The 20,355-nt window shown below is 37.3% G+C and overlaps 1 protein-coding gene across 1 annotated transcript; it reads left to right on the top strand.

Annotated features, from left to right (window-relative positions):
• Window positions 1-1,382: 1,382 nt before the first annotated feature.
• LOC142547689 (low affinity inorganic phosphate transporter 3-like) lies at window positions 1,383-4,005 on the top strand. The gene is made up of 2 exons (XM_075656081.1): window positions 1,383-1,536; window positions 2,239-4,005. The coding sequence occupies exon 2, from the start codon at window positions 2,287-2,289 to the stop codon at window positions 3,862-3,864; it is 1,578 nt and encodes a 525-aa protein (XP_075512196.1). The 5' UTR covers window positions 1,383-1,536; window positions 2,239-2,286; the 3' UTR covers window positions 3,865-4,005.
• The last annotated feature ends 16,350 nt before the right edge of the window (window positions 4,006-20,355 follow it).

The raw sequence follows: 20,355 nt of genomic DNA, 5'->3' as shown, positions 1-20,355 counted from the left end.
ATATTATAATCTCATTTAAATATAACCAATTCAAATCACAAAATATAATAATTTCTAATTATTGTTATAATATTATTATAATATATTTGAATATAAATCTATTTAATTAAAAAATAATATATATTACAACATCGAGATTCTGCTTAGATGCCAGAGCCGTTTGTCTCCTTACCTGGGTCGACATCCTAGGAGAATGACATGAAAAGAAAGTTGGTCTTAAATACATAGTCAAACGTATCCAAATTGTCTCGTTAACCATTTGACTTTAATTTAATAATTATCGATGCGCAGCCATGATTGATTGCATGTTGTTCATATTAATCATTTTTTTTAATAGCTTACGCAATCATAATTTAAAAAAATGTGACATATTATTCGTTCATCCTTCACATCAGTGACTTTTGACTGTATTTTAACTCAAAATCGACATTATTTTATTGAATCCTAAATATAATTTATATTAACAAAAATTTAACCATCCTATTTATGTAAATATACTGTTTTATGGTTTCATTTATTTAAGATGTCGATTACTTGCGTGCAGTAATTTCATTTCAACTGTGGACATAGGAATTATCTTTGTTTGGAAAATAAGGTAAAATTGAAATTAACGGATTTCAAATTCATCGATACGAGATTATAAAGAATCTGAAATATTGTCGAAGACGGGGTCGTTTGTAGGACCGAGTGTTTATCGCTTTACCAAAAGATATAGCTTTTGGAGCTGGTTCACGTCCAAGGTAGATTCGGATGCGATCATGGCCTAAACACTTTTGGAGCTGACTCTCATTTAATTTTCATAACATTGGCCCCTCCAAGTCGCCCATGGGATTTTCACTTGTAACCCTCACTCTATACTCAAAATGTTTTACTACTATGTCATGCTCATGGGGGGCGAGTGAAGTATTATTTGTTACGACAATTACATCTATATATAATAAGGAAAATAGGCTTAGGTTGAGAGAAGTAGGAATTATGGATGACTAACGGAACAGATTTGGATATGATCCCCATAGGATCGAGCGCTTGTCGCTTTACCAAAAGTTATAGATGGTGGTAATGGTGCAATTACTCAAATCTTTTAAACCGCACAGTAGCTCAAGCACCACGGTTTGATCGCTCTACCAAGTAGGGACAATTATTGCACCCAACATCGATAACTCAAAATTATATGATTTTACATAACCCCTTGTAAAATTCACAAATTTGTTCTACATCAAATTTGTCAACCGATAATGGAAATTATCAATCGCAAAAATCAAATAAGTACGTCTAAGACAATAAATTAATGTCAAATTGTTCTGTAATGTCCGAATGCAAATTGTAAAGCCAAAAACAGTATAGTTGCTGATTAAATAATCAAGGAGTTTGACATTTTAAGGGTATATACCCACTATATGCCGGAGTTATGCCGGTGATTTTTTCAAATAATTCTATCCAGGTTCTTGTATAAAAGCAACCAAGATCCAAAATCGATACGATAACTTCAACATTCTCTTCCATCAGTTCAATCTACCAATTCCTTGGAAATTTCAGGTTCATCTTCTCTCAAATCTTCTTAAATTAAATGCGTAATTTTTTTTCCCCGTTTCCGAGTATACTGAATTTGCATTCTCTATTACATTGGTATGATATGATGCATATCCCATGTTTTATTGTGAGATATCTGATGTATATGTAATAATGTGCATACTTGTGTGGATAAATTAGTTTTTTTATATATATATATATAAACAAATTTTGAATTTCTTGTGAAAAAATTTAGAGATTATACTTAAATTAAGAACTTCAGAGGTAATATTTCATAAGATTGTTCTGTTTATAATTAGTTTATATGATTATTTAGGTAGGTTAAAACATTTATTAATTTCTAAAAGTTGTGGAGTTTTATGATAAATTTTCAGATATTAAGATAAAAGCCTAAAAGGTGATTTTGAAATTTAGAGAGAGAGGTGATGGGGATATCATTTTCTCTTACAAGTAACTCATATATATGGCAAATATGAAGAAATTAACTCATATTTTTTAGGGATTTAGACGTGGGACTCCCTTAAGTACATGTCTAGTATATTTGTAGTGAATATATTATATTCGAGACAGGTTACGAGATATCGAGTTCGAGACTCGGATCCAAACATGTTGTAATCTTGATGCATATGAACTAAAAGTCATAGCATAAGCGTATTACACACACTTCCGAATAATTAACAACCATTTTGTTTTTGTGAAATCTCATAGGATTAATCAGCAAAGTGTTGGAAGGAGAAATCAAGAATCGTTGAAGCCATGGGCGGGGACCAGTTACAAGTGTTAACGGCACTTGATTTAGCCAAGACGCAACTCTACCATTTCAAAGCCATTGTGATAGCTGGGATGGGATTCTTCACCGATGCATATGATTTATTCATCATTTCATTAGTCTCCAAGCTTTTAGGTCGCATCTACTACACCAAACCTGGTGCTCCGAAACCCGGGATCTTACCCGCGGGTGTCTCTGCTGCCGTCACCGGTGTTGCCCTCGTAGGAACCTTGTGCGGGCAGCTCTTTTTCGGCTGGCTCGGAGACAAAATGGGCAGGAAAAAGGTTTATGGGATTACCCTTGTTCTCATGGTTGCCTGCTCCCTTGCTTCGGGCTTATCCTTCGGCTCCACTCCAAAGGGTGTCCTCACTACCCTTTGTTTCTTCAGATTTTGGCTCGGATTCGGTGTCGGAGGCGATTACCCTCTCTCGGCCACCATAATGTCGGAATATGCCAATAAAAAGACTCGCGGGGCGTTCATCGCCGCCGTTTTTGCCATGCAGGGTATCGGGATTTTGTTCAGTGGGGTGGTTTCTTTGGTCGTTTCAGCTGCATTTGATCACAAGTATAAATCTCCTTCTTACCAAAGTGACGCTGTTGGCTCCACTCCGCCACAAGCTGATTACTTATGGCGTATTGTCTTAATGGTGGGTGCGATTCCGGCAGCACTGACTTACTACTGGCGGATGAAAATGCCAGAAACGGCTCGTTACACGGCGTTGGTGGCCAAAAACGCGAAACTGGCGGCGCAAGACATGGGAAAAGTGCTGAATGCAGAGATCGAAGTAGAAGAAGAAATCGTGCAGAGAATTTCACAGAAGGAATCCAACAATTTCGGGTTGTTCTCGAAAGAATTCGTTAGACGCCATGGACTACACCTATTCGGAACAACCTCCACCTGGTTTTTACTGGATATTGCCTTTTACAGCCAAAACCTCTTCCAAAAAGACGTCCTCTCCGACATCGGATGGATCCCCACGGCTGAAACAATGAGTGCCGTAGGCGAAGTGTTTCGAATCGCCAAAGCACAAACATTAATCGCCCTGTGCGGCACCGTCCCAGGGTACTGGTTCACAGTCGCGTTTATCGACAGCATGGGGCGTTTTGCGATACAAATGATGGGATTTTTCTTCATGACAGTTTTCATGTTCGCGATAGGGATTCCATATAGTCACTGGAGAACACACCGGGTCGGATTCGTGGTCATGTATGGACTGACATTCTTCTTCGCGAATTTCGGGCCTAATGCAACCACATTCGTCGTGCCGGCTGAGATCTTCCCAGCCAGGTTGAGGTCGACGTGCCATGGAATATCGGCTGCTGCTGGAAAAGCCGGCGCCATTATAGGAGCCTTCGGGTTTCTCTACGCTGCCCAGGATCCACATACACCAACTGCGGGTTACCCACCGGGGATTGGAGTCAAGAAGTCCCTGATTATACTCGGCGTGATCAATGCTCTGGGAATGCTTTGTACGTTCGCAGTGCCGGAGGCGAAGGGGAGGTCGCTGGAGGAAGCTTCAAAGGAGAACATGGATGATCGGGTCGATGATGCTGCACAAGTTTGATCAGTTATCCAAAGGGAATGAATACGTTAATTATGTGGATTTTTTATTTTTGTGTTTGCGTTTTTCTTTTTAATTTCATCTCGTTTTGTTCCTTGTTTTGTGTAAAATGAATAAATGTTTGCCGTTCTTGGTTTGGAATTAGCTTGATGAATTAACGCAATCGTGTTATACTGTTCTTGGGATGATTTTGAATTTGTATCTTCATTTTTCTTCAACTTGGTTCTATTATACAGAATGTTTTTGGAACTTGGTTTTTTTATGAGTTATATACATGGTTCCTCGTAAGAAGTCGCGGAGACTACTGTTCCAGTTCCAACGTCATTACACCAAACGATCGTGGCACCGATTGAAACAAAATTAGTAAAATTTTGAAAAATATATAGATTACATAAAATATAAATGAATCATGAAAAATTAATATATCAATATTTAATCTCATTCAAAATACATTAATATACACCCATGTTTTATAAATGAAAACATTCAATATTAATTTTGATTTAAATAATATACTAATAAATTAATAGTTTATAAAAAACTTAGTTAAGTAAAAGTTTTTGAAGCTAAATTTCCTCCAATATTATAATTATGAAATAAAAAATTGAAATAATTAATTAAAAAAATATAATGATTTTATATATTCATTAAAATAAAAATATCATCAAATTTTTTGTATAAATGAATTAATGAAATTGGGCACTAATTATTTTCTAAATAAACTTTAATATAACTGTAAACAAAAAATAAAATACAGAAAAAAAGAAAAATAGTGGCCCTCTGAAACAAACAAAACCAAAAAAAAAAAAAAAAAATTGTTGGCCTAAGACATTCCCCTCGGCCTAGTTTCTAGCCTAAAGACATCTTTCCCTTCCTTTCCTCTACGATACGCATAGAGAACAGAGAGCAGAAGCGTGAATGGGATAAAATAGGACAAAGTCATCCGTTCCTTTTCGATTTCAGCAAAACCCGTTGTGTTATGTTCTGTTCCGTTCCGAAAATAACGGCCAATCCACCGTTAGCGTTTTTTCTCACATCACGACTCAAAGCAACTTCCTACACATTTAATGTGTATTTGAAATACACATGAGGATGTCATTTTCTTAATTAAATAGTTGACCGAAGTTATTTTACAAATTTTCTTAAAGTTACCATCTTTCCAGTTCTGGGATGATCGTTCCGATCGTTCCGATACAGATTCTATGAATCAGGGTTATTGTATAGGTAAATAACTCAACTAATGTTTCTTGGTTTGTTAATAAATATATACAATTCTATTGATCAACAGTACTGGAATACATCTATCTGTTGGATCTCGGTTTTCTACGCGCCCAAACGCAGCGGAAGTTTTAAAATTTTTAATTTATTTTGACAATTAAAATATGTTTATGTTTGGGCACTTGTATGGTTTTAAGATAAACATTCATAGGGTGTTATAATCGTTATACATTTGGTGAATAAATCAGATGGCTCCAACTAATCCGGTATAAACGGATTAGCTCTTGATGAATCCCTAAGAACTTTCTTCGATGAACTCCTTGTTTGATCCTCCTATCAAGTCCACGACTAGATCGCTTGATCCTCTTCCAAATTACACTAGAGAATATGAAAGAAATTTTACATAGGAGATCAAAGTTTGAGAGACGACTCAAACTTCTTCCACAAGAGAGGTGGCCGAATTTTTTTTTTCTTTTGGAAGAGGGATTCTCGAAATTATGGTGGGGTGGTGGCTAGGGTTTTGACTTCTCAACACTTATTTATAATTAACCCATGACATAATACATATAATTAACATTAATAGGCTTGATTAATTAATTGGGCTAGTCCAACTAGTTTAATTAATTTAATCAAAGTCCATTAAACTTTAATTATTAAGTATGTTGGACTTGTACTCCTACAAGCCCATTAAATATACTTCCCACCAGTTTTAATTTAATATTTAATCAACTCAATTTTTGAGCTTAATTAATTAAATTATAAATTCATATTTTTAATTTATTATCTAACTTATAAATTCAACTCCTTGAATTTATATCACCTCCAAAATTTAATATCTAATAAACCCAACATTTGAGTTTAATAAATTAAATTCTCAAATTTTATAAATTCAATTCCTTGAATTTATTCTCTCAAAATTTAATTATCATAAATTCAACTCCTTGAATTTATTATATAATATAAATTCAACTTCTTGAATTTATTCTCTGAACGGGAACAAACGATCCAGTTCTTGTGTGACCCTCAATGGTTCAGGGATACAGCTAGCCGTGGGTTCACAACTCTTTGTGATTCAGGACATAATCCTTTATTCGAGCTTACCCTAGTTAGCCACATTCTTTTCATCAACACCTTGATCAAGAATGTCAGAACTCATTTCTGATTGCACCCATCGGATCATGGTAAGAGCGTCTAGTAGCATCGCCCCATGATCCCCTAGGTATCACTGATAGTGCCTGCAAGAATCAGACGATTATGATTAACGTACAATACAGTCCCTTCATCTTATATATCCCGATCGAATCTGCAACCATTGGTTCATCGAGGTTTGCAAATTAATTCGATCACTATGTGATAATATAATAGTGGCATCACATGTACTATTGGAGAACTCCTTCTCCAACGTACATCTCATACTCCGGCCAGAGATTCCATGAACTATTATTGCATCAGATCACATAGGATATCCACACCCGTAGGTGAGTGGTGAATCTCCGACTACAATGCACTGGCTCCTATATGTGTCGCAACTATACCCAACCTCGCCACCTGATGACTCTCCTGGAGCCGGTAAACGAGTCAAAGCACATCATTAGCATATAGAGCCTCAGTGTTGTCCTGGGTCGTAAGGACTAATGGTGTACAATCATAACCACGGACTTATCCTCTCGATGAATGATAACCACTTGGAAAGTCCGAGGGAGGGTTGTTTGGTATAATCATCATATGACTACCCATCTGCATGTTTGGACATCTCTATGTCCTTACCAAGAAACGCAGTGCACAACATCACAGATGCTAGTCTCGAGCTCAAGCGACCTTTATCCATGTTTTAGGCTGCTGAATCGACTAGGAACGAATTTAAATCATACAGTGTTTACAAATGAGTTTCAACGTCGAATTACGATTCATTTGTATTAAAGTATAATCAAGGTCTTTATCTATGTCTGATAACATGTGTATACAGATAAAGAATTAACAAACCATGAAAATAATGAATTATATTAAAATAAAGATTGTTTATTACAACTGAGTCAATAAAATCCCCAGCCAATAGTTGGCTTGCAGGGTATCTACTCTAACAATCTCCCCACTTGTCCTAGAGCCAACTACTCATAAACTTTAATCCCATTGCTTCGCGATGCTTTTCAAACAATGGTCCTGGCAAGGGCTTTGTAAGTGGATCGACAACGTTATCTGCAGAGGGGACTCTTTCGACTGATATATCTCCTCTTCCCACAATCTCCCGGATGATGTGGAACTTCCTCAGTACATGTTTGGATCGCTGATGAGACCTTGGTTCCTTTTCTTGCGCAACGACACCAGTGTTGTCGCAATACCACCGGGACTGGATCAACTCCTCATCCAAACTGCCTCTTTGGCTGCAGCAGATGCAGCAATGTATTCAGCTTTTGTAGTGGAATCCGCAACGATGTCTTGCTTGGAACTTTTCTAAGAGACAGCCGCACCATTAAGCATGAATACAAAACCAGAGGTCGATTTCGAATCATCTACATCACATTGGAAGCTAGAATCAGTGTAGCCTTCCAATTTTAATTCTCCACCCCCATAGACCATGAACAAGTTCTTAGTCCTTCTTAAGTACTTAAGAATATCTTCCACGGCTTTCCAATGCATTGGACCAGTGTTCGCCTGATATCTGTTTGTAACACTCAAAGCGTAAGCAACATCAGGACATGTCGATATCATACCATACATGATACTACCAATGGCCGACGCATATGGAATACGTGTCATCATCTCTATCTCTTCATCAGTTTTGGGACACATAGCTTTAGATAGAGTAACACCATGACACATTGATAAATATCCTCTCGTGGATTCTTCCATAGAGAATCACTTTATAATGGTATCGATATAGGTGGCTTGGGTGAGTCCCAACATCCTTTTTGATCTATCTCTATAGATTTGTATTCTCAATATATAGGATGCTTCACCCATGTCTTTCATGGAGAATTTACTTGCTAACCATACTTTAGTTGATTGCAATAATCCTACATCATTCACAATGAGCAGTATATCATCAACATAAAGTACTAGGAATGTCACTGCACTCCAACTAACTTTCTTGTACACACACGGTTCTTCAGGATTCTTAGCAAAACCAAACTCTTAGATAGTGCTATCAAATCTGAGGTTCCAACTCCTTGATGCCTGCTTGAGACCATATATTGATCTCTGAAGTTTGCATACCTTATGCTCACTTCCTACTGATGTGTATCCCTCAGGTTGAGACATATAAATTTCTTCTTTGATGTCTCCATTGAGGAATGCAGTCTTTACATCCATTTGACATATTTCATAGTCATACCATGCTGCTATGGCTAGTAGTATTCTAATTGACTTAAACATAGCAACTGATGAAAAAGTTTTCTCATAGTCAATTCCTTGCCTTTGAGTATAACATTTTGCAACCAGTCTTGCTTTGAAAGTCACTACCTTCCCATCTGCTCCAAGCTTTTTTTTGTAGATCTATTTGTATCCTATGGGAACGATTCCCTCAGGTGGATCCACCAATGTCCAGACTTGGTTTGAATACATAGAGTCCATTTCAGACTGCATGGCTTCAAGCCATTTGGTTGAATCAGTATCAGATATTGCTTCTTTGAAATTCATTGGATCACATCCAACACAATGCTCATCATGGCTTTGTTCATGAAGAAGCGTATATCTTACACGTGGTCTAATAACCCTATCATACTTTCTAGGAGCTTGTACTTCAACTACTGGTTCTTGGGAAATGGGTTCAACTTCTATAGTTGAGGGAGTATCTTGAATTTCTTCAAGTTCTATCATCTTGCCTTTTCTATCTAATAGAAATTCCCTTTCCAAAAAGATGGCATTTCTTGAAACAAACACTTTTGCTTCATTGGGATGATAGAAATAATATCCAACAGAATTCTTTGGATATCCTACAAAGTAGCACAAAGTGGATCTACTATCCAATTTGTCTCCCATTGTCTGCTTCACGTAAGCAGGACATCCCCATATTCTCATGTAAGAATATTTGGAGTTTTTCCCATCCATATCTCATATGGCGTTTTATCCACTGCTTTATTATGGACATTATTCAACAACATTGCCGCAGTTTCAAGCGCAAAGCCCCAAAACGATGTAGGCAATTCAGTGAATCCCATCATGGATCGAACCATGTCCATCAAGGTTCGATTTCGACGTTCAAAAACACCATTCAATTGTGGTGTTGCTGGTGGAGTCCACTGTGAGAGAATCTCATTCTCTTTTAGATAACCCAAAAATTCAGCACTTAAGTATTCTCCACCTCGATCAGATCGAAGTGCCTTAATATTTCTTTCCAGCTGATTTTCTACTTCAGATCTGAATTCTTTGAACTTTCAAATGCTTCAGATTTGTGTTTCATCAAATAAACGTACCATACCTCGAATGGTCATCAGTAAAGGTAATGAAGTAGGAATGCCCAAATTTTGTGCTAACACTTAGCGGGCCACAAACGTCCGTGTGGATCAAATCCAGTAGACCATGCGCACGTTCCACGTTTCCATTGAATGGAGTTTTAGTCATTTTTCCTTTTAGACAGGACTCACAATTTGGTAGAGAATTTATGTCTGACAAGTCAAACATGCCTTCTCCCACTAGCTTGTGCATCCTTCTTTGGGAAATATGACCTAGTCTAGCGTGCCATATTTGTGCGGGATTTGGATCTTCTATTTTTCTTTTGTTTGTTGTTGTTTTTGTATGCGCTTGGACATTTTTTAACGGAATATCTTTTAATTTTAAGTTATAGAGATCGTTTGTTAATTCTCCAGTTGCAATCAAACATTCATTCTTGTATAAATTGAAAACACCTTTAGCAAAAACATAAGAATAACCATCCCTATCAAGCATAGAAATATAAAATAATGTTTTTAACCAATTCAGGAACAAATAAAACGTCTCTAAAAAACAACTTAAAATTATTGTCCAAAATTAAAGTAACGTCTCCAATGGCAGTGGCAGCAACTCTTGCTCCATTTCCTAGTCTTAGAAAGGTCTCACCATCTCTAAGCCTCTTGCTTCTTCCCATCACCTGCAAATCATTGCGTAGATGAGAACCACATCCGGTATCCAATACCCAAGAAGAGGAATTAATAGAAACATTAACTTCAATATAAACATACCATGGCCAGAACGCTTCCGGGCGAGATACTCCTCGCAATTACGCCTCCAATGTCCAGACTTGTTGCAGTGGAAACAGATTTGTTCTGGCTTGTCAGACTTCGTGGGCCCCAGTTTTGGTTTCTTGTATGGCTTCTTGTTGGGCTTGTTCTTCTTTGGAGGGGCAGAACGCTTCTTGCCTTTATTTGGGGCTCCCTTTTTCGTACCGTACAAAGAACTCACTAGAAGAACATGCTTTTTTCATTTTAATTGTGGCCTCATAATTAGTAAGCATATTGACCAATTCTTCAAGGGTGGCCTCAAGCTTGTTCATATTAAACTTAACCACAAATCCATCGAACGAGGCAGGCAAAGACAACAAGATAATATCAGTCGAGAGCTCACTAGGAATAACCCTGTAGAGTCCCACCAACTTCTCGATGAGCCCAATCATCCTAACACCATGCTCATGGACCGAAGTCCCCTCTCTCAAGCGTGTAGTCATGAGTTCTTTAACAGTAGCATGTCTCTCTGAACGAGTTTGTACCGCATACAATTCTTTCATATGAAAGTGAATGTCAGCAGCATTCACCACCTCCTCGAACCTCCTCTGAAGTTCATTCGACATAGAAGCCAACATGTAGCTCTTAGCTTGAAGATCATGGTCCCAATGTTTCTCAAGCTTTAGCTAATTCAGTCCTACTGATATCAAGAGCCGCCTCCTATGGTGGCTTCTTATCAAGCACATACGCAATCCTTTCGAAGTTCAGAACAGTCTTTAAATTTTGAAACCAGTCATGATAGTTAGGGCCAGTCAATTTGTTTTGATCGAGAATGATTGAAAGCGGGTTACGAATAGACATCGTAAATATACTGAAAATGAAAATAGATAATGGTTACTAATAATTTTAAAATAATTCTAAGACATAAAATATGGATTTCATTTTATAAATTTCCCTCCCACTATTTTGACATTTCCACCGTCCTCTGATGAAAAAGAGAAATCGTATTTCCTTAGTGGGCACGCAGAGTCCAATTAGCCAATTATAATCCCGAATAATATCAGTCAATTATAATTTCTAAACGGAAGAATCCAATTGCATCCCTATGCAACCTCCGCGTATTTTGCCTTACGTTTAATAAGGACCCAATAATATGACGCCGTTTATTTTCACGTGTCAAACCAACCCATCAATATTGAATTGTAGTGGACGGTCGCCATGGGTTCCCCCAATAATATGAGTCGAAGTCATGGGAGTTCCACTCAATTCACATCATATGTCCAGTGGAAGTCACAGCTTTCCGGCATCCAGGCCTCCCCAATAATATGAGCCAGACACTGTCCGCGGGTAGCGATCAACATGAAACCACGGTTGATGGAAGGCAAGAAAAAATTAAACTCTTTTAATTTTTACTTTTTCGGTTTGATATAAATTTTGAATCTTATTCAAAATGAGGGATTTTAATTTTAAATTGTCTCATCATTTTAATTTAAAAATCGCGTGCCACGAGTTTGTATGTTTGCCGGATTCATGCAACTATATTATTTAATAATATACATACATGCATACTACTATATATCGCATATATCATAATATGACATTCAACAATAAATAAGGATGATCGATCGCCAACACTATTAGATCCATGTGAGCCATACATGGATCCAGGTCCAAAACCTAGGGGAATGCAGGGATGCAAATGCAACATGTCTTCATCTCGTTCATCGGGCCCACCATCTTTCAGTCTTGATCTCTCATTATTTCTAATAATTACATTTAAATAACCATGGAACATAAGGGATACATCTCATGGGGTGAGAACGGGCCATAAATCAGACCCACTTTAATAATATCAAATATAAAAAAAAACGAATAAAACAGTAAAATATCCTAACATACACCTAACACATTGGTCAAGGCTCTCGATCATCCTTCAAGCATTTAATATCAAATATTAACATCAATTTAATGAAACAATTTAATTAATTGATAAATCATATATCTAATAATTTAATCACTAACCATCACAATTATTAAAGAATTTAATAAATTAAATAAACACCTTTATTTAAATTTCAATTAAATCAATAATAATTGATTTCTTGTAAAACTCAATTTTACCATAGATAATCAAAATCATATTCTAATTATTTATTTTATAAAAAAATTTTAATTTTCCAATATAAAACTTGAATCAATTTTCAAAAATATCAATTTTGCCCAAAAATTTTAAAAATCAGAAAATTGCACCCTGGGCCCAAACAATTCAAGCCCACCATTCAACATGCTTCTCGAGACGATCCCGGGAAGCCGCCCTCACTGTCCGCCTGCTGTCCGAACGTTTCGAGCAATGGCGGCACTCCTGTGCGTGCAAGGCGCGCATAGGTGCGCCGCGCGCAGCGTGCGGATGCTCCTCACTCTGCGCAGCGCAGCACGCCGCGCAGGGCGGCGCACAGCATGCGGACGTTCCGAACGCTGCGCTGCGCGTTTTTGTGCGCATGGCGCTACGCGCTGCGGGCGGTCTGCCTGGAACAGTTCTAGGCGGATCCGAATTTTTTTTTTGTTTTCTAAAAAAAATAATTTTTATGGTGCTATAATTTTCTGAAAAATTTTCTTGTGTTGTTAAAAATATTAATATCAAAACCATACGATTTAGAAAAAACCTTGGCTCTGATACCACTGTTGGATCTCGGTTTTCTACGCGCCCAAACGCAGCGGAAGTTTTAAAAATTTTAATTTATTTTGACAATCAAAATATGTTTATGTTTGGGAACTTGTATGGTTTTAAGATAAACATTCATAGGGCGTTATAATCATTATACCTTTGGTGAATAAATCACGTTGCTCCAACTAATCCGGTATAAACGGATTAGTTCTTGATGAAATCCCTAAGAACTTTCTTCGATGAACTACTTGTTTGATCCTCCTATCAAGTCCACGACTAGATCGCTTGATCTCTTCCAAATTGCACTAGAGAATATGAAAGAGATTTTACGTAGTAGATCAAAGTTTGAGAGATGACCCAAACTTCTTCCTCAAGAGAGGTGGCCGAATATTTTTTTTTCTTTTGGAAGAGGGATTCTCGAAATTATAGTGGGTGGTGGCTAGGGTTTTGACTTCTCAACACTTATTTATAATTAACCCATGACCTAATACATATAATTAACATTAATAAGCTTGATTAATTAATTGGGCTAGTCCAACTAGTTTAATTAATTTAATCAAAGTCCATTAAACTTTAATTATTAAGTATGTTGGACTTGTACTCCTACAAGCCCATTAAATATACTTCCCACTAGTTTTAATTTAATATTTAATCAACTCAATTTTTGAGCTTAATTAATTAAAGAATTAAGAATTAATTTAATTTATGATAACATGGGTATACAGATAAAGAATTAACAAACCATGAAAATAATGAATTATATTAAAATAAAGATTATTTATTACAACTGAGTCAATAAAATCCTCAGCCAACAGTTGGCTTTGCAGGGCATCTACTCTAACGCCATCACCACATGATATCACATCCATGTGATTTGGTTCAAAGCTCATGTTTCTGTTTTTCTAGCGGAATTGTTATTTACACTGTAAATTTTACATTCTCTATTTTATCTAATTTCTAGTATGGGTATACAAAAAAATCGATAATTTTTTTCACCAGTAAATATAAATATTGGGAGTGTTAGGATCGAGCGCTTTCAGCAATTAGGTCAAAAACTATAGTAGCTTGAAAAAACCCAAAAATTTTCTATCAAACACATGGAAGGAATTTTCATCAACATGCAAGGATATGTGTCGAAATTTCCAATAAATCAAGAAGTATAGAGTAGATATGTATTCATTTTTTAGAATTTAAGAAGAGCCATCGTGCCAATATAATTTTCATATTTTCAACACAAAATAACCTATATTTTTGAAAATAAATAGGACTTATTGAGCTGAATTGTATGGACATGTAACAATACCAATAAAAGCAAAATAATGACAATTAAGAGAAATAAATGACCATGAATTGGTGATCTTTCGTTTGATTGTTTAGAATCTATAAATAGTAGCTCAAAAGACACAAAAAAAAAATTTAAAAACTCTCCTCATTCTCGAGTTCCAGCAGCAGCAACATGGAACGAAATTCGGCTTCGTTTCTTCAAGAATTTCGAGGAAAAAATGCAGCCAAGTTAACGCGCTGAAGTTCTGTCCAAACGCCATCCGGATTCAAGAAAAAATTCTTGTTATTCTCGAACCAAGCACACCAAATATCCGTTATTTTTTTTATTCAAGAATGATCAAGATAAGTGAGCTTGTGTTAATATATTTTGTTTTTGAAAGTTTCGTTACAGTACGAGTATTCATTTTGTGTTATGTTTAAAGTATATTATGTTCTAAGAACTTTTATGATTCAACTGGATAAGATAAAGAATTTTAAATTATGATTAATTTATGACTCTTGTACGGTTGGATTATTACCGTTGTACAATATCACTTCCTTAGAACAATAAAAATTAGGTACTGATATCAGTAAACCATGAGAAGTAAATTAATTTCAGTTCTTGTTTATAGAATTGTAATGTCCGTTTACTTGTACAAATTATTAATGTGTTTATATCATTTGTTATGCACTTACCTGATTCATTATGATTTACATGAATGATGTCGTGAGTGCTCTTTGTATTATGCATATGGACCTATTAACATCGATTGAAATATTGATATTGAGATTGAATATGATTTCTATATTGTCCATGGTGTATTGAGAATGAATACGTGTCTAAATAGTGATAGTAAGATGTGTAGTTAAAGTAGTGTAATGGAAGTTGGTATGGAAATGCAGGAAATGAGATGAAAATATGGCAGTTTTTACGGGTTTTAGCATAATTATTTGGATATTGATCCAAATTGTGTGAGATCACAGCCATTAGAAAGCTAAGATATAAGGCTACAACTTTCATGTTTTGGATTTTGTCCAAATTATTGTGAAAGACGAGCCAAAAGCATCCCGAAATGTATCATGTGTATCGTCGTTCCTGCACTGACACATTTTGGTAGGATGAGCATAACTATTTACTCCAATATTCAAATGACATGAGGCCAATTGGAGATGAAAGCCAAGATATAAAGCTACAACTTTCATGTTGACCACCTTTCCAAATTATGAAAGAAGTATTTCTATGTTTAGCAAACACTGACGAGGATGCGTGCACAGCGCGCCCGAGCAGTCAAATTCTATCACGCGCAACCGCGCGCACATACACGCAAATCATCAACCCGAGAGGCGCGCGCGGCAGCGCCACTTCTCGCGTGACCGCGCGCGCAGGAGCATAGGCAAGGACCAGCTGCTTGCGCGCCACTGCGCAACATCATGCGTGACCGCGCGCGCACAGACGAACATGAAGTCCCGAAAGGCGCGCGCGGCAGCACCACAACTCGCGCGACCGCGCGCGCGCAGCAGCAAGCCACACGACAGAACATCACGCGCAGCCGCGCGAGATCATGCGCCACCGCGCTCGCCGAGTGTCCAGAATCGTATATAATGCGCGAGTTAGGTCAGAAAAATGGAGAGCCGCCTAAGGAGAAATAACACGCACAGAGAGAGCCGTCATTTGGAGAAACACACGAGAAAACAGTCGCCTAGGGAGAGGAAATGCATAAGCAAACACGAGACGAAGATTCGGAGCGCGAAGAACAATCACAAATACGAAGAACGACGGATCTGGGGACGGAGACGACACTTCGGATTTGTTATCTTTTCCTTCGCTTATTTATTTTATAGTGTAGCGATGTCTAGAACTATGAATATATCTTGTGTTCTCGTGGATTTCGTGATGGACTAAATTTCCATTCTAGAGGTTGACGTAGCTTTGTCCTATGCTATGATTTGACGTGGATATTTTTATGATTGAATTCCTGTTTTGTTTAATTGCCTTCTCTATTTATTATTTCACTGCAATTTACTGGCCATAAATTGTATGTAGTATGATTAATTCTACAACTCGGGAGAGGGACTAGGATTATAGATCATTAGAGACGCATCGTTGAATGTTTATATCGTTCGGAAGGCGTATAACTTTAGCGAGGCTTAGGTAAGAACATTGTTTGCCTTTACCAATTAAACGTAGATTTTATTAGGAATAATTGAATCGAAGTTTGATTGGTACAATTTATTCGTCACTTGGGAAAGGGAAAATAAAATACGTAAGTGTTCTTGGTCATTAAATAATAGGAATTCAGGAATTTAAATACAGACAGGAAGAATTATTGTAGAAACTTAGTAATCATTCCTCTAGATATTTTCTCTCATTGATATTTCTCCATTCGGTGATTAGTTTAATTACTTTCTTGCAATCAAGTCATTTACATAAACCAAACATTCTTTCTGAATTTTCTAGATAAAGTCGAGACTATTATAATTACAAGCATTGATATATATTTTATTTACATTCCTTCGCGGGATCGACACTTGCACTCAAAAATACATTTTACTATAACTTGACGTCGTGCGCTTGCGAGCAATCAAGAAAACACGCAACAAGTTTTTGGCACTGTTGCCGGGAAGTGTCAAAATTTGAATTTATATCAATATTATTACCAATTAGTCTAGATTTTAATTTAGAGCTTTTATTTTATTTTATTTTACATTGATTGAGTTTTTCATTTTTTCTTACTTGACAGTGTATGCTAAGATCGCAAAACTCAGACTTGCTGATTTTTTACCCGAAAATCGAAAGAACTGCGAGAAAATTAAGAAAAGCAAGAAGGGAAGAGATCCAAGCAATGGCTGAACACAGAGAAAATGACCGACAGATGCCGCCTGAGGCTATACCAATCAGAGATCACTTCCGACCAGTGATCAACGCGCACTATTCTGGCATTGCTAGAGCAACCATCAACGCCAACAATTTCGAGCTTAAGCCCGCATTGATAAACATGGTTCAACAGAACCAGTTTGGGGGAGCCGCTACTGCAGATCCTCATCTACATCTCAGAACATTCTTGGAGATAATGGACACGGTAAAAATAAATGATATTTCTGATGATATTATTCGACTGCGCTTGTTTCCGTTTTCTTTCAAGTATCAAGCAAGAGGATGGCTCCAATCGCTTCCCTTGGGAAGTATTACGACATGGCAGGAGCTAGCGACGAAATTTCTGGCGAAATATTTTCCCCCTGCAAAGTCTGCACAGTTGAAGATTGAGATAAGTACTTTTAGGTAGACTGATTTTGAGCAGTTGTACGAAGCATGGGAAAGATATAAAGAGTTATTGAGGAAGTTCCCGAATCATGGCTTTGAAGACTGGGTGCAGATTGAGCTATTCTGTAACGGGTTGAATGGTCAGACACGGACAACAATGGATGCAGCGGCAGGTGGCACAATCTTTGCCAAGTCTCCTGCTCAAGCCTAGGACTTACTTGAGCAGATGACTATTAACAGCTACCAATGGCCGTCTGAGAGGTCAGGAGTACAGAGGACAACTGGAGTTTATGCCGTGGATCCTATCACATCACTCACTGCGCAAGTCTCAGCGTTGACTACATAGATAGCAACCATGAATAAAGTGAGTACATCAAACATTGAGGGACCACCACTTGTTGTTGAAGAACCACATTTCTTGAAGAAGTCCAATACATCAACAACAAAAACTTTGGAGGCTATGGAGGATATCGAGGTAACCCTCCCCCTAACACTTATCTGATTTGAGGAACCATGAGAATTTTTCATATGCAAACAATAAGAATGTATTGAATCCTCCACCGAGGTTCAATGCATCAAATGGGGAAGGAAGCCGTCATTTGAGGATTTAGTTGGGACATTCGTTTCTGAATCTAGCAAGAAGATGGCTAGGACTGAGTCTAGACTTGACAACCTTGAGACACACATGACAAATATTGGAGCTTCGTTGAAAATCCTAGAGTTGCAAGTTGGGCAGATAACGAAGCAACTCACGTCTCAACCGTCAGGCGCATTGCAAAAGACTGCAGACCCAAATCTGCGAGAGTTGAATGCCATTTTTATGCAGCATGAGGAGATTGGAGTGGTAAGCAGAGAAGAGAAAGTTGATCAGCCGACTCCAAGCAAAGGGAATCGAGGTAAGAAAGGTAAGAGTTATTATTTTGATCAATGCATTGATATTTTTTTACTTCCCTACCCCCAAAGATTTTTACAATTGAAGGCTGAGCTTCAAAAGAAAAAAGGTCTTGAAGATCTCAAGACCCTACACTCTAGTATCCAGTCTGCAGAGCAGGAAGAGGTGAAATTTACTGGAGGAGATGATAAGGGCAGGCAAGGAAAGCTTCCTCAGAAGCTACAAGACCCCGGAGAATTTGTAGTACCATGTGAAATATGGGGTAAATTGGTGGAAAAAGCTATCTGTGATTCAGAAGTAAGTGTGAATATAATGCCTAGTTCTCTTTACGAGAAATTTGGATTGAGTAGGATAAAGCCCACGGGACTAAGCTTGCAGATGGCAGATAAATCGGTCAGGACATCGCTGGGTATTGTGGAAGATGTTGAACTTAAGATTGATAAAATAGGGCTTCTAGCAGATTTTGTGGTTCTAGACATGGAGAACAGTCAGAATGTTCGTGCTATTTTAGGACGACCATTTTTGGCTACTGCTGGAGCCGTCATTGATTTGAGAAAGGAAAACTAACCACGGAGGTTGATGGTCAAAACGTAGAACTCAAGGCTTCCAAGATATCATACGATCCACCATGAACAGGATTGGTATAGTCGGGCTGATGACGTTAAACCAAGCGCTGCGTGGGAGGCAACCCAAAATTTTTATTTTTTAGCATTTATTTTGTTTTTATTATTTTATTTTACTCCCTTAATTGTTAATTTTACCCACCACCAGATCTATCGCCGCCGCAGACCATAGACGATGATGCTGAAGATGCTGCGAACGATGACTCGAGCCCCGAGTTCTGACACTCGGGAGCGAGGTATGTGTTGTCACGTTCTTTATTTCTAGACATTGATGACAATGCATACTTTAAGTTTGAGGGGGTAAAATTGCTTGTTAGAATTTTTCTGCAATTTTTTTGTCTCAGTAGTTAGTTTGATTTTTTATTTATTGCATGCTAGATTTGTTAGGTAGAGTCATGGATAAGTAAAATGTGTGACCGATGTTGAAAACTGAATTGCGATCCTGAAATATATATGTGTTCATGATAAATTAGGAGTCACAATTATTTTGCACTGTCGTTTTTGTTGATACTATCGTTGCTTAGAGACAAGTTGCATGCCTGTGATGCTAAATAGATGAGGGAGATCTGATTCTTGGCAATTCTTGCATGACATTGATTGACACTTTTGCAATCATAGGAATGAGCTAGGCAATTTTTCACAATATCCTTGGGCCTGTGTTCTTTGCTTACTGTCAATTGTAGCCCTTTGAGCTTCAAGTTAATTGAGATGCTTAAATTTTCTTCGTGCACCTATTTCATATATCATTTTTATTGAAAATTGCATGTGACTGGTTTGTATGAGTTGACTAATGGATTGACGGAAGTCTAGAACTTGTTTGAACACTTTTCGAGGCGAAATACGGATAATATGTGACATAGGAATGATTTAGGCGATCTTTGGAGCCGTTTTGAGCCTTCGAGCCTACCAAACGAAAATGAAATATCCCTAGTATCCCATTTTGAGCCTACTAAAAATCAAGTGGTGTATGTCAATGACATACAATTAGCCCCCACTTGTATTTATTCTACTTCCCACAACGACTACCTAATGAAACTTATACACTTATTGTCTTACCTAATTTTGAGAGAAATAAGTTCATGGGTGTTGTAATGATTCAAATACTCCTTGAAAAGAAAAGAAAAAGTTAAAGGTGCTAAAAGGAGTTGAAAAAAAAAAATGAATCAAAAGTGGTGAAAAAGAAAATATATGGGAGATGAAGGATATGAATGAGAAGAAAACAATAAGTGATGGTGAATGAAATGATAAGTGAAAATGATGACAATTTGATTATTTCTCTCGAATTTTGATTTCAATACCCTTTATTGTAGCCGTGAGCCGTGGCCTAACGTTACAAGCTTACAAGACCTATTAATCTTGTCACATTTATCCAATATACCAGTGGAGAAAAGTTGTTCAAATCAAGCCTATGGATACCTGAAAAACATTGTCAACGA

The sequence above is a fragment of the Primulina tabacum genome, chromosome 5, assembly GCF_025594145.1.
Source record: "Primulina tabacum isolate GXHZ01 chromosome 5, ASM2559414v2, whole genome shotgun sequence".
Classification (NCBI taxonomy): Eukaryota; Viridiplantae; Streptophyta; class Magnoliopsida; order Lamiales; family Gesneriaceae; genus Primulina; species Primulina tabacum.
Note: the sequence above shows the minus strand (reverse complement) of the source record. Positions and strands in the feature narration are given on the sequence as shown.

What these genes read in the sequence shown, in the direction of transcription:
- LOC142547689 (XM_075656081.1), top strand. Translation starts at nt 2,287, where the DNA reads ATGGGCGGGGACCAGTTACAAGTGTTAACGGCACTTGATTTAGCCAAG.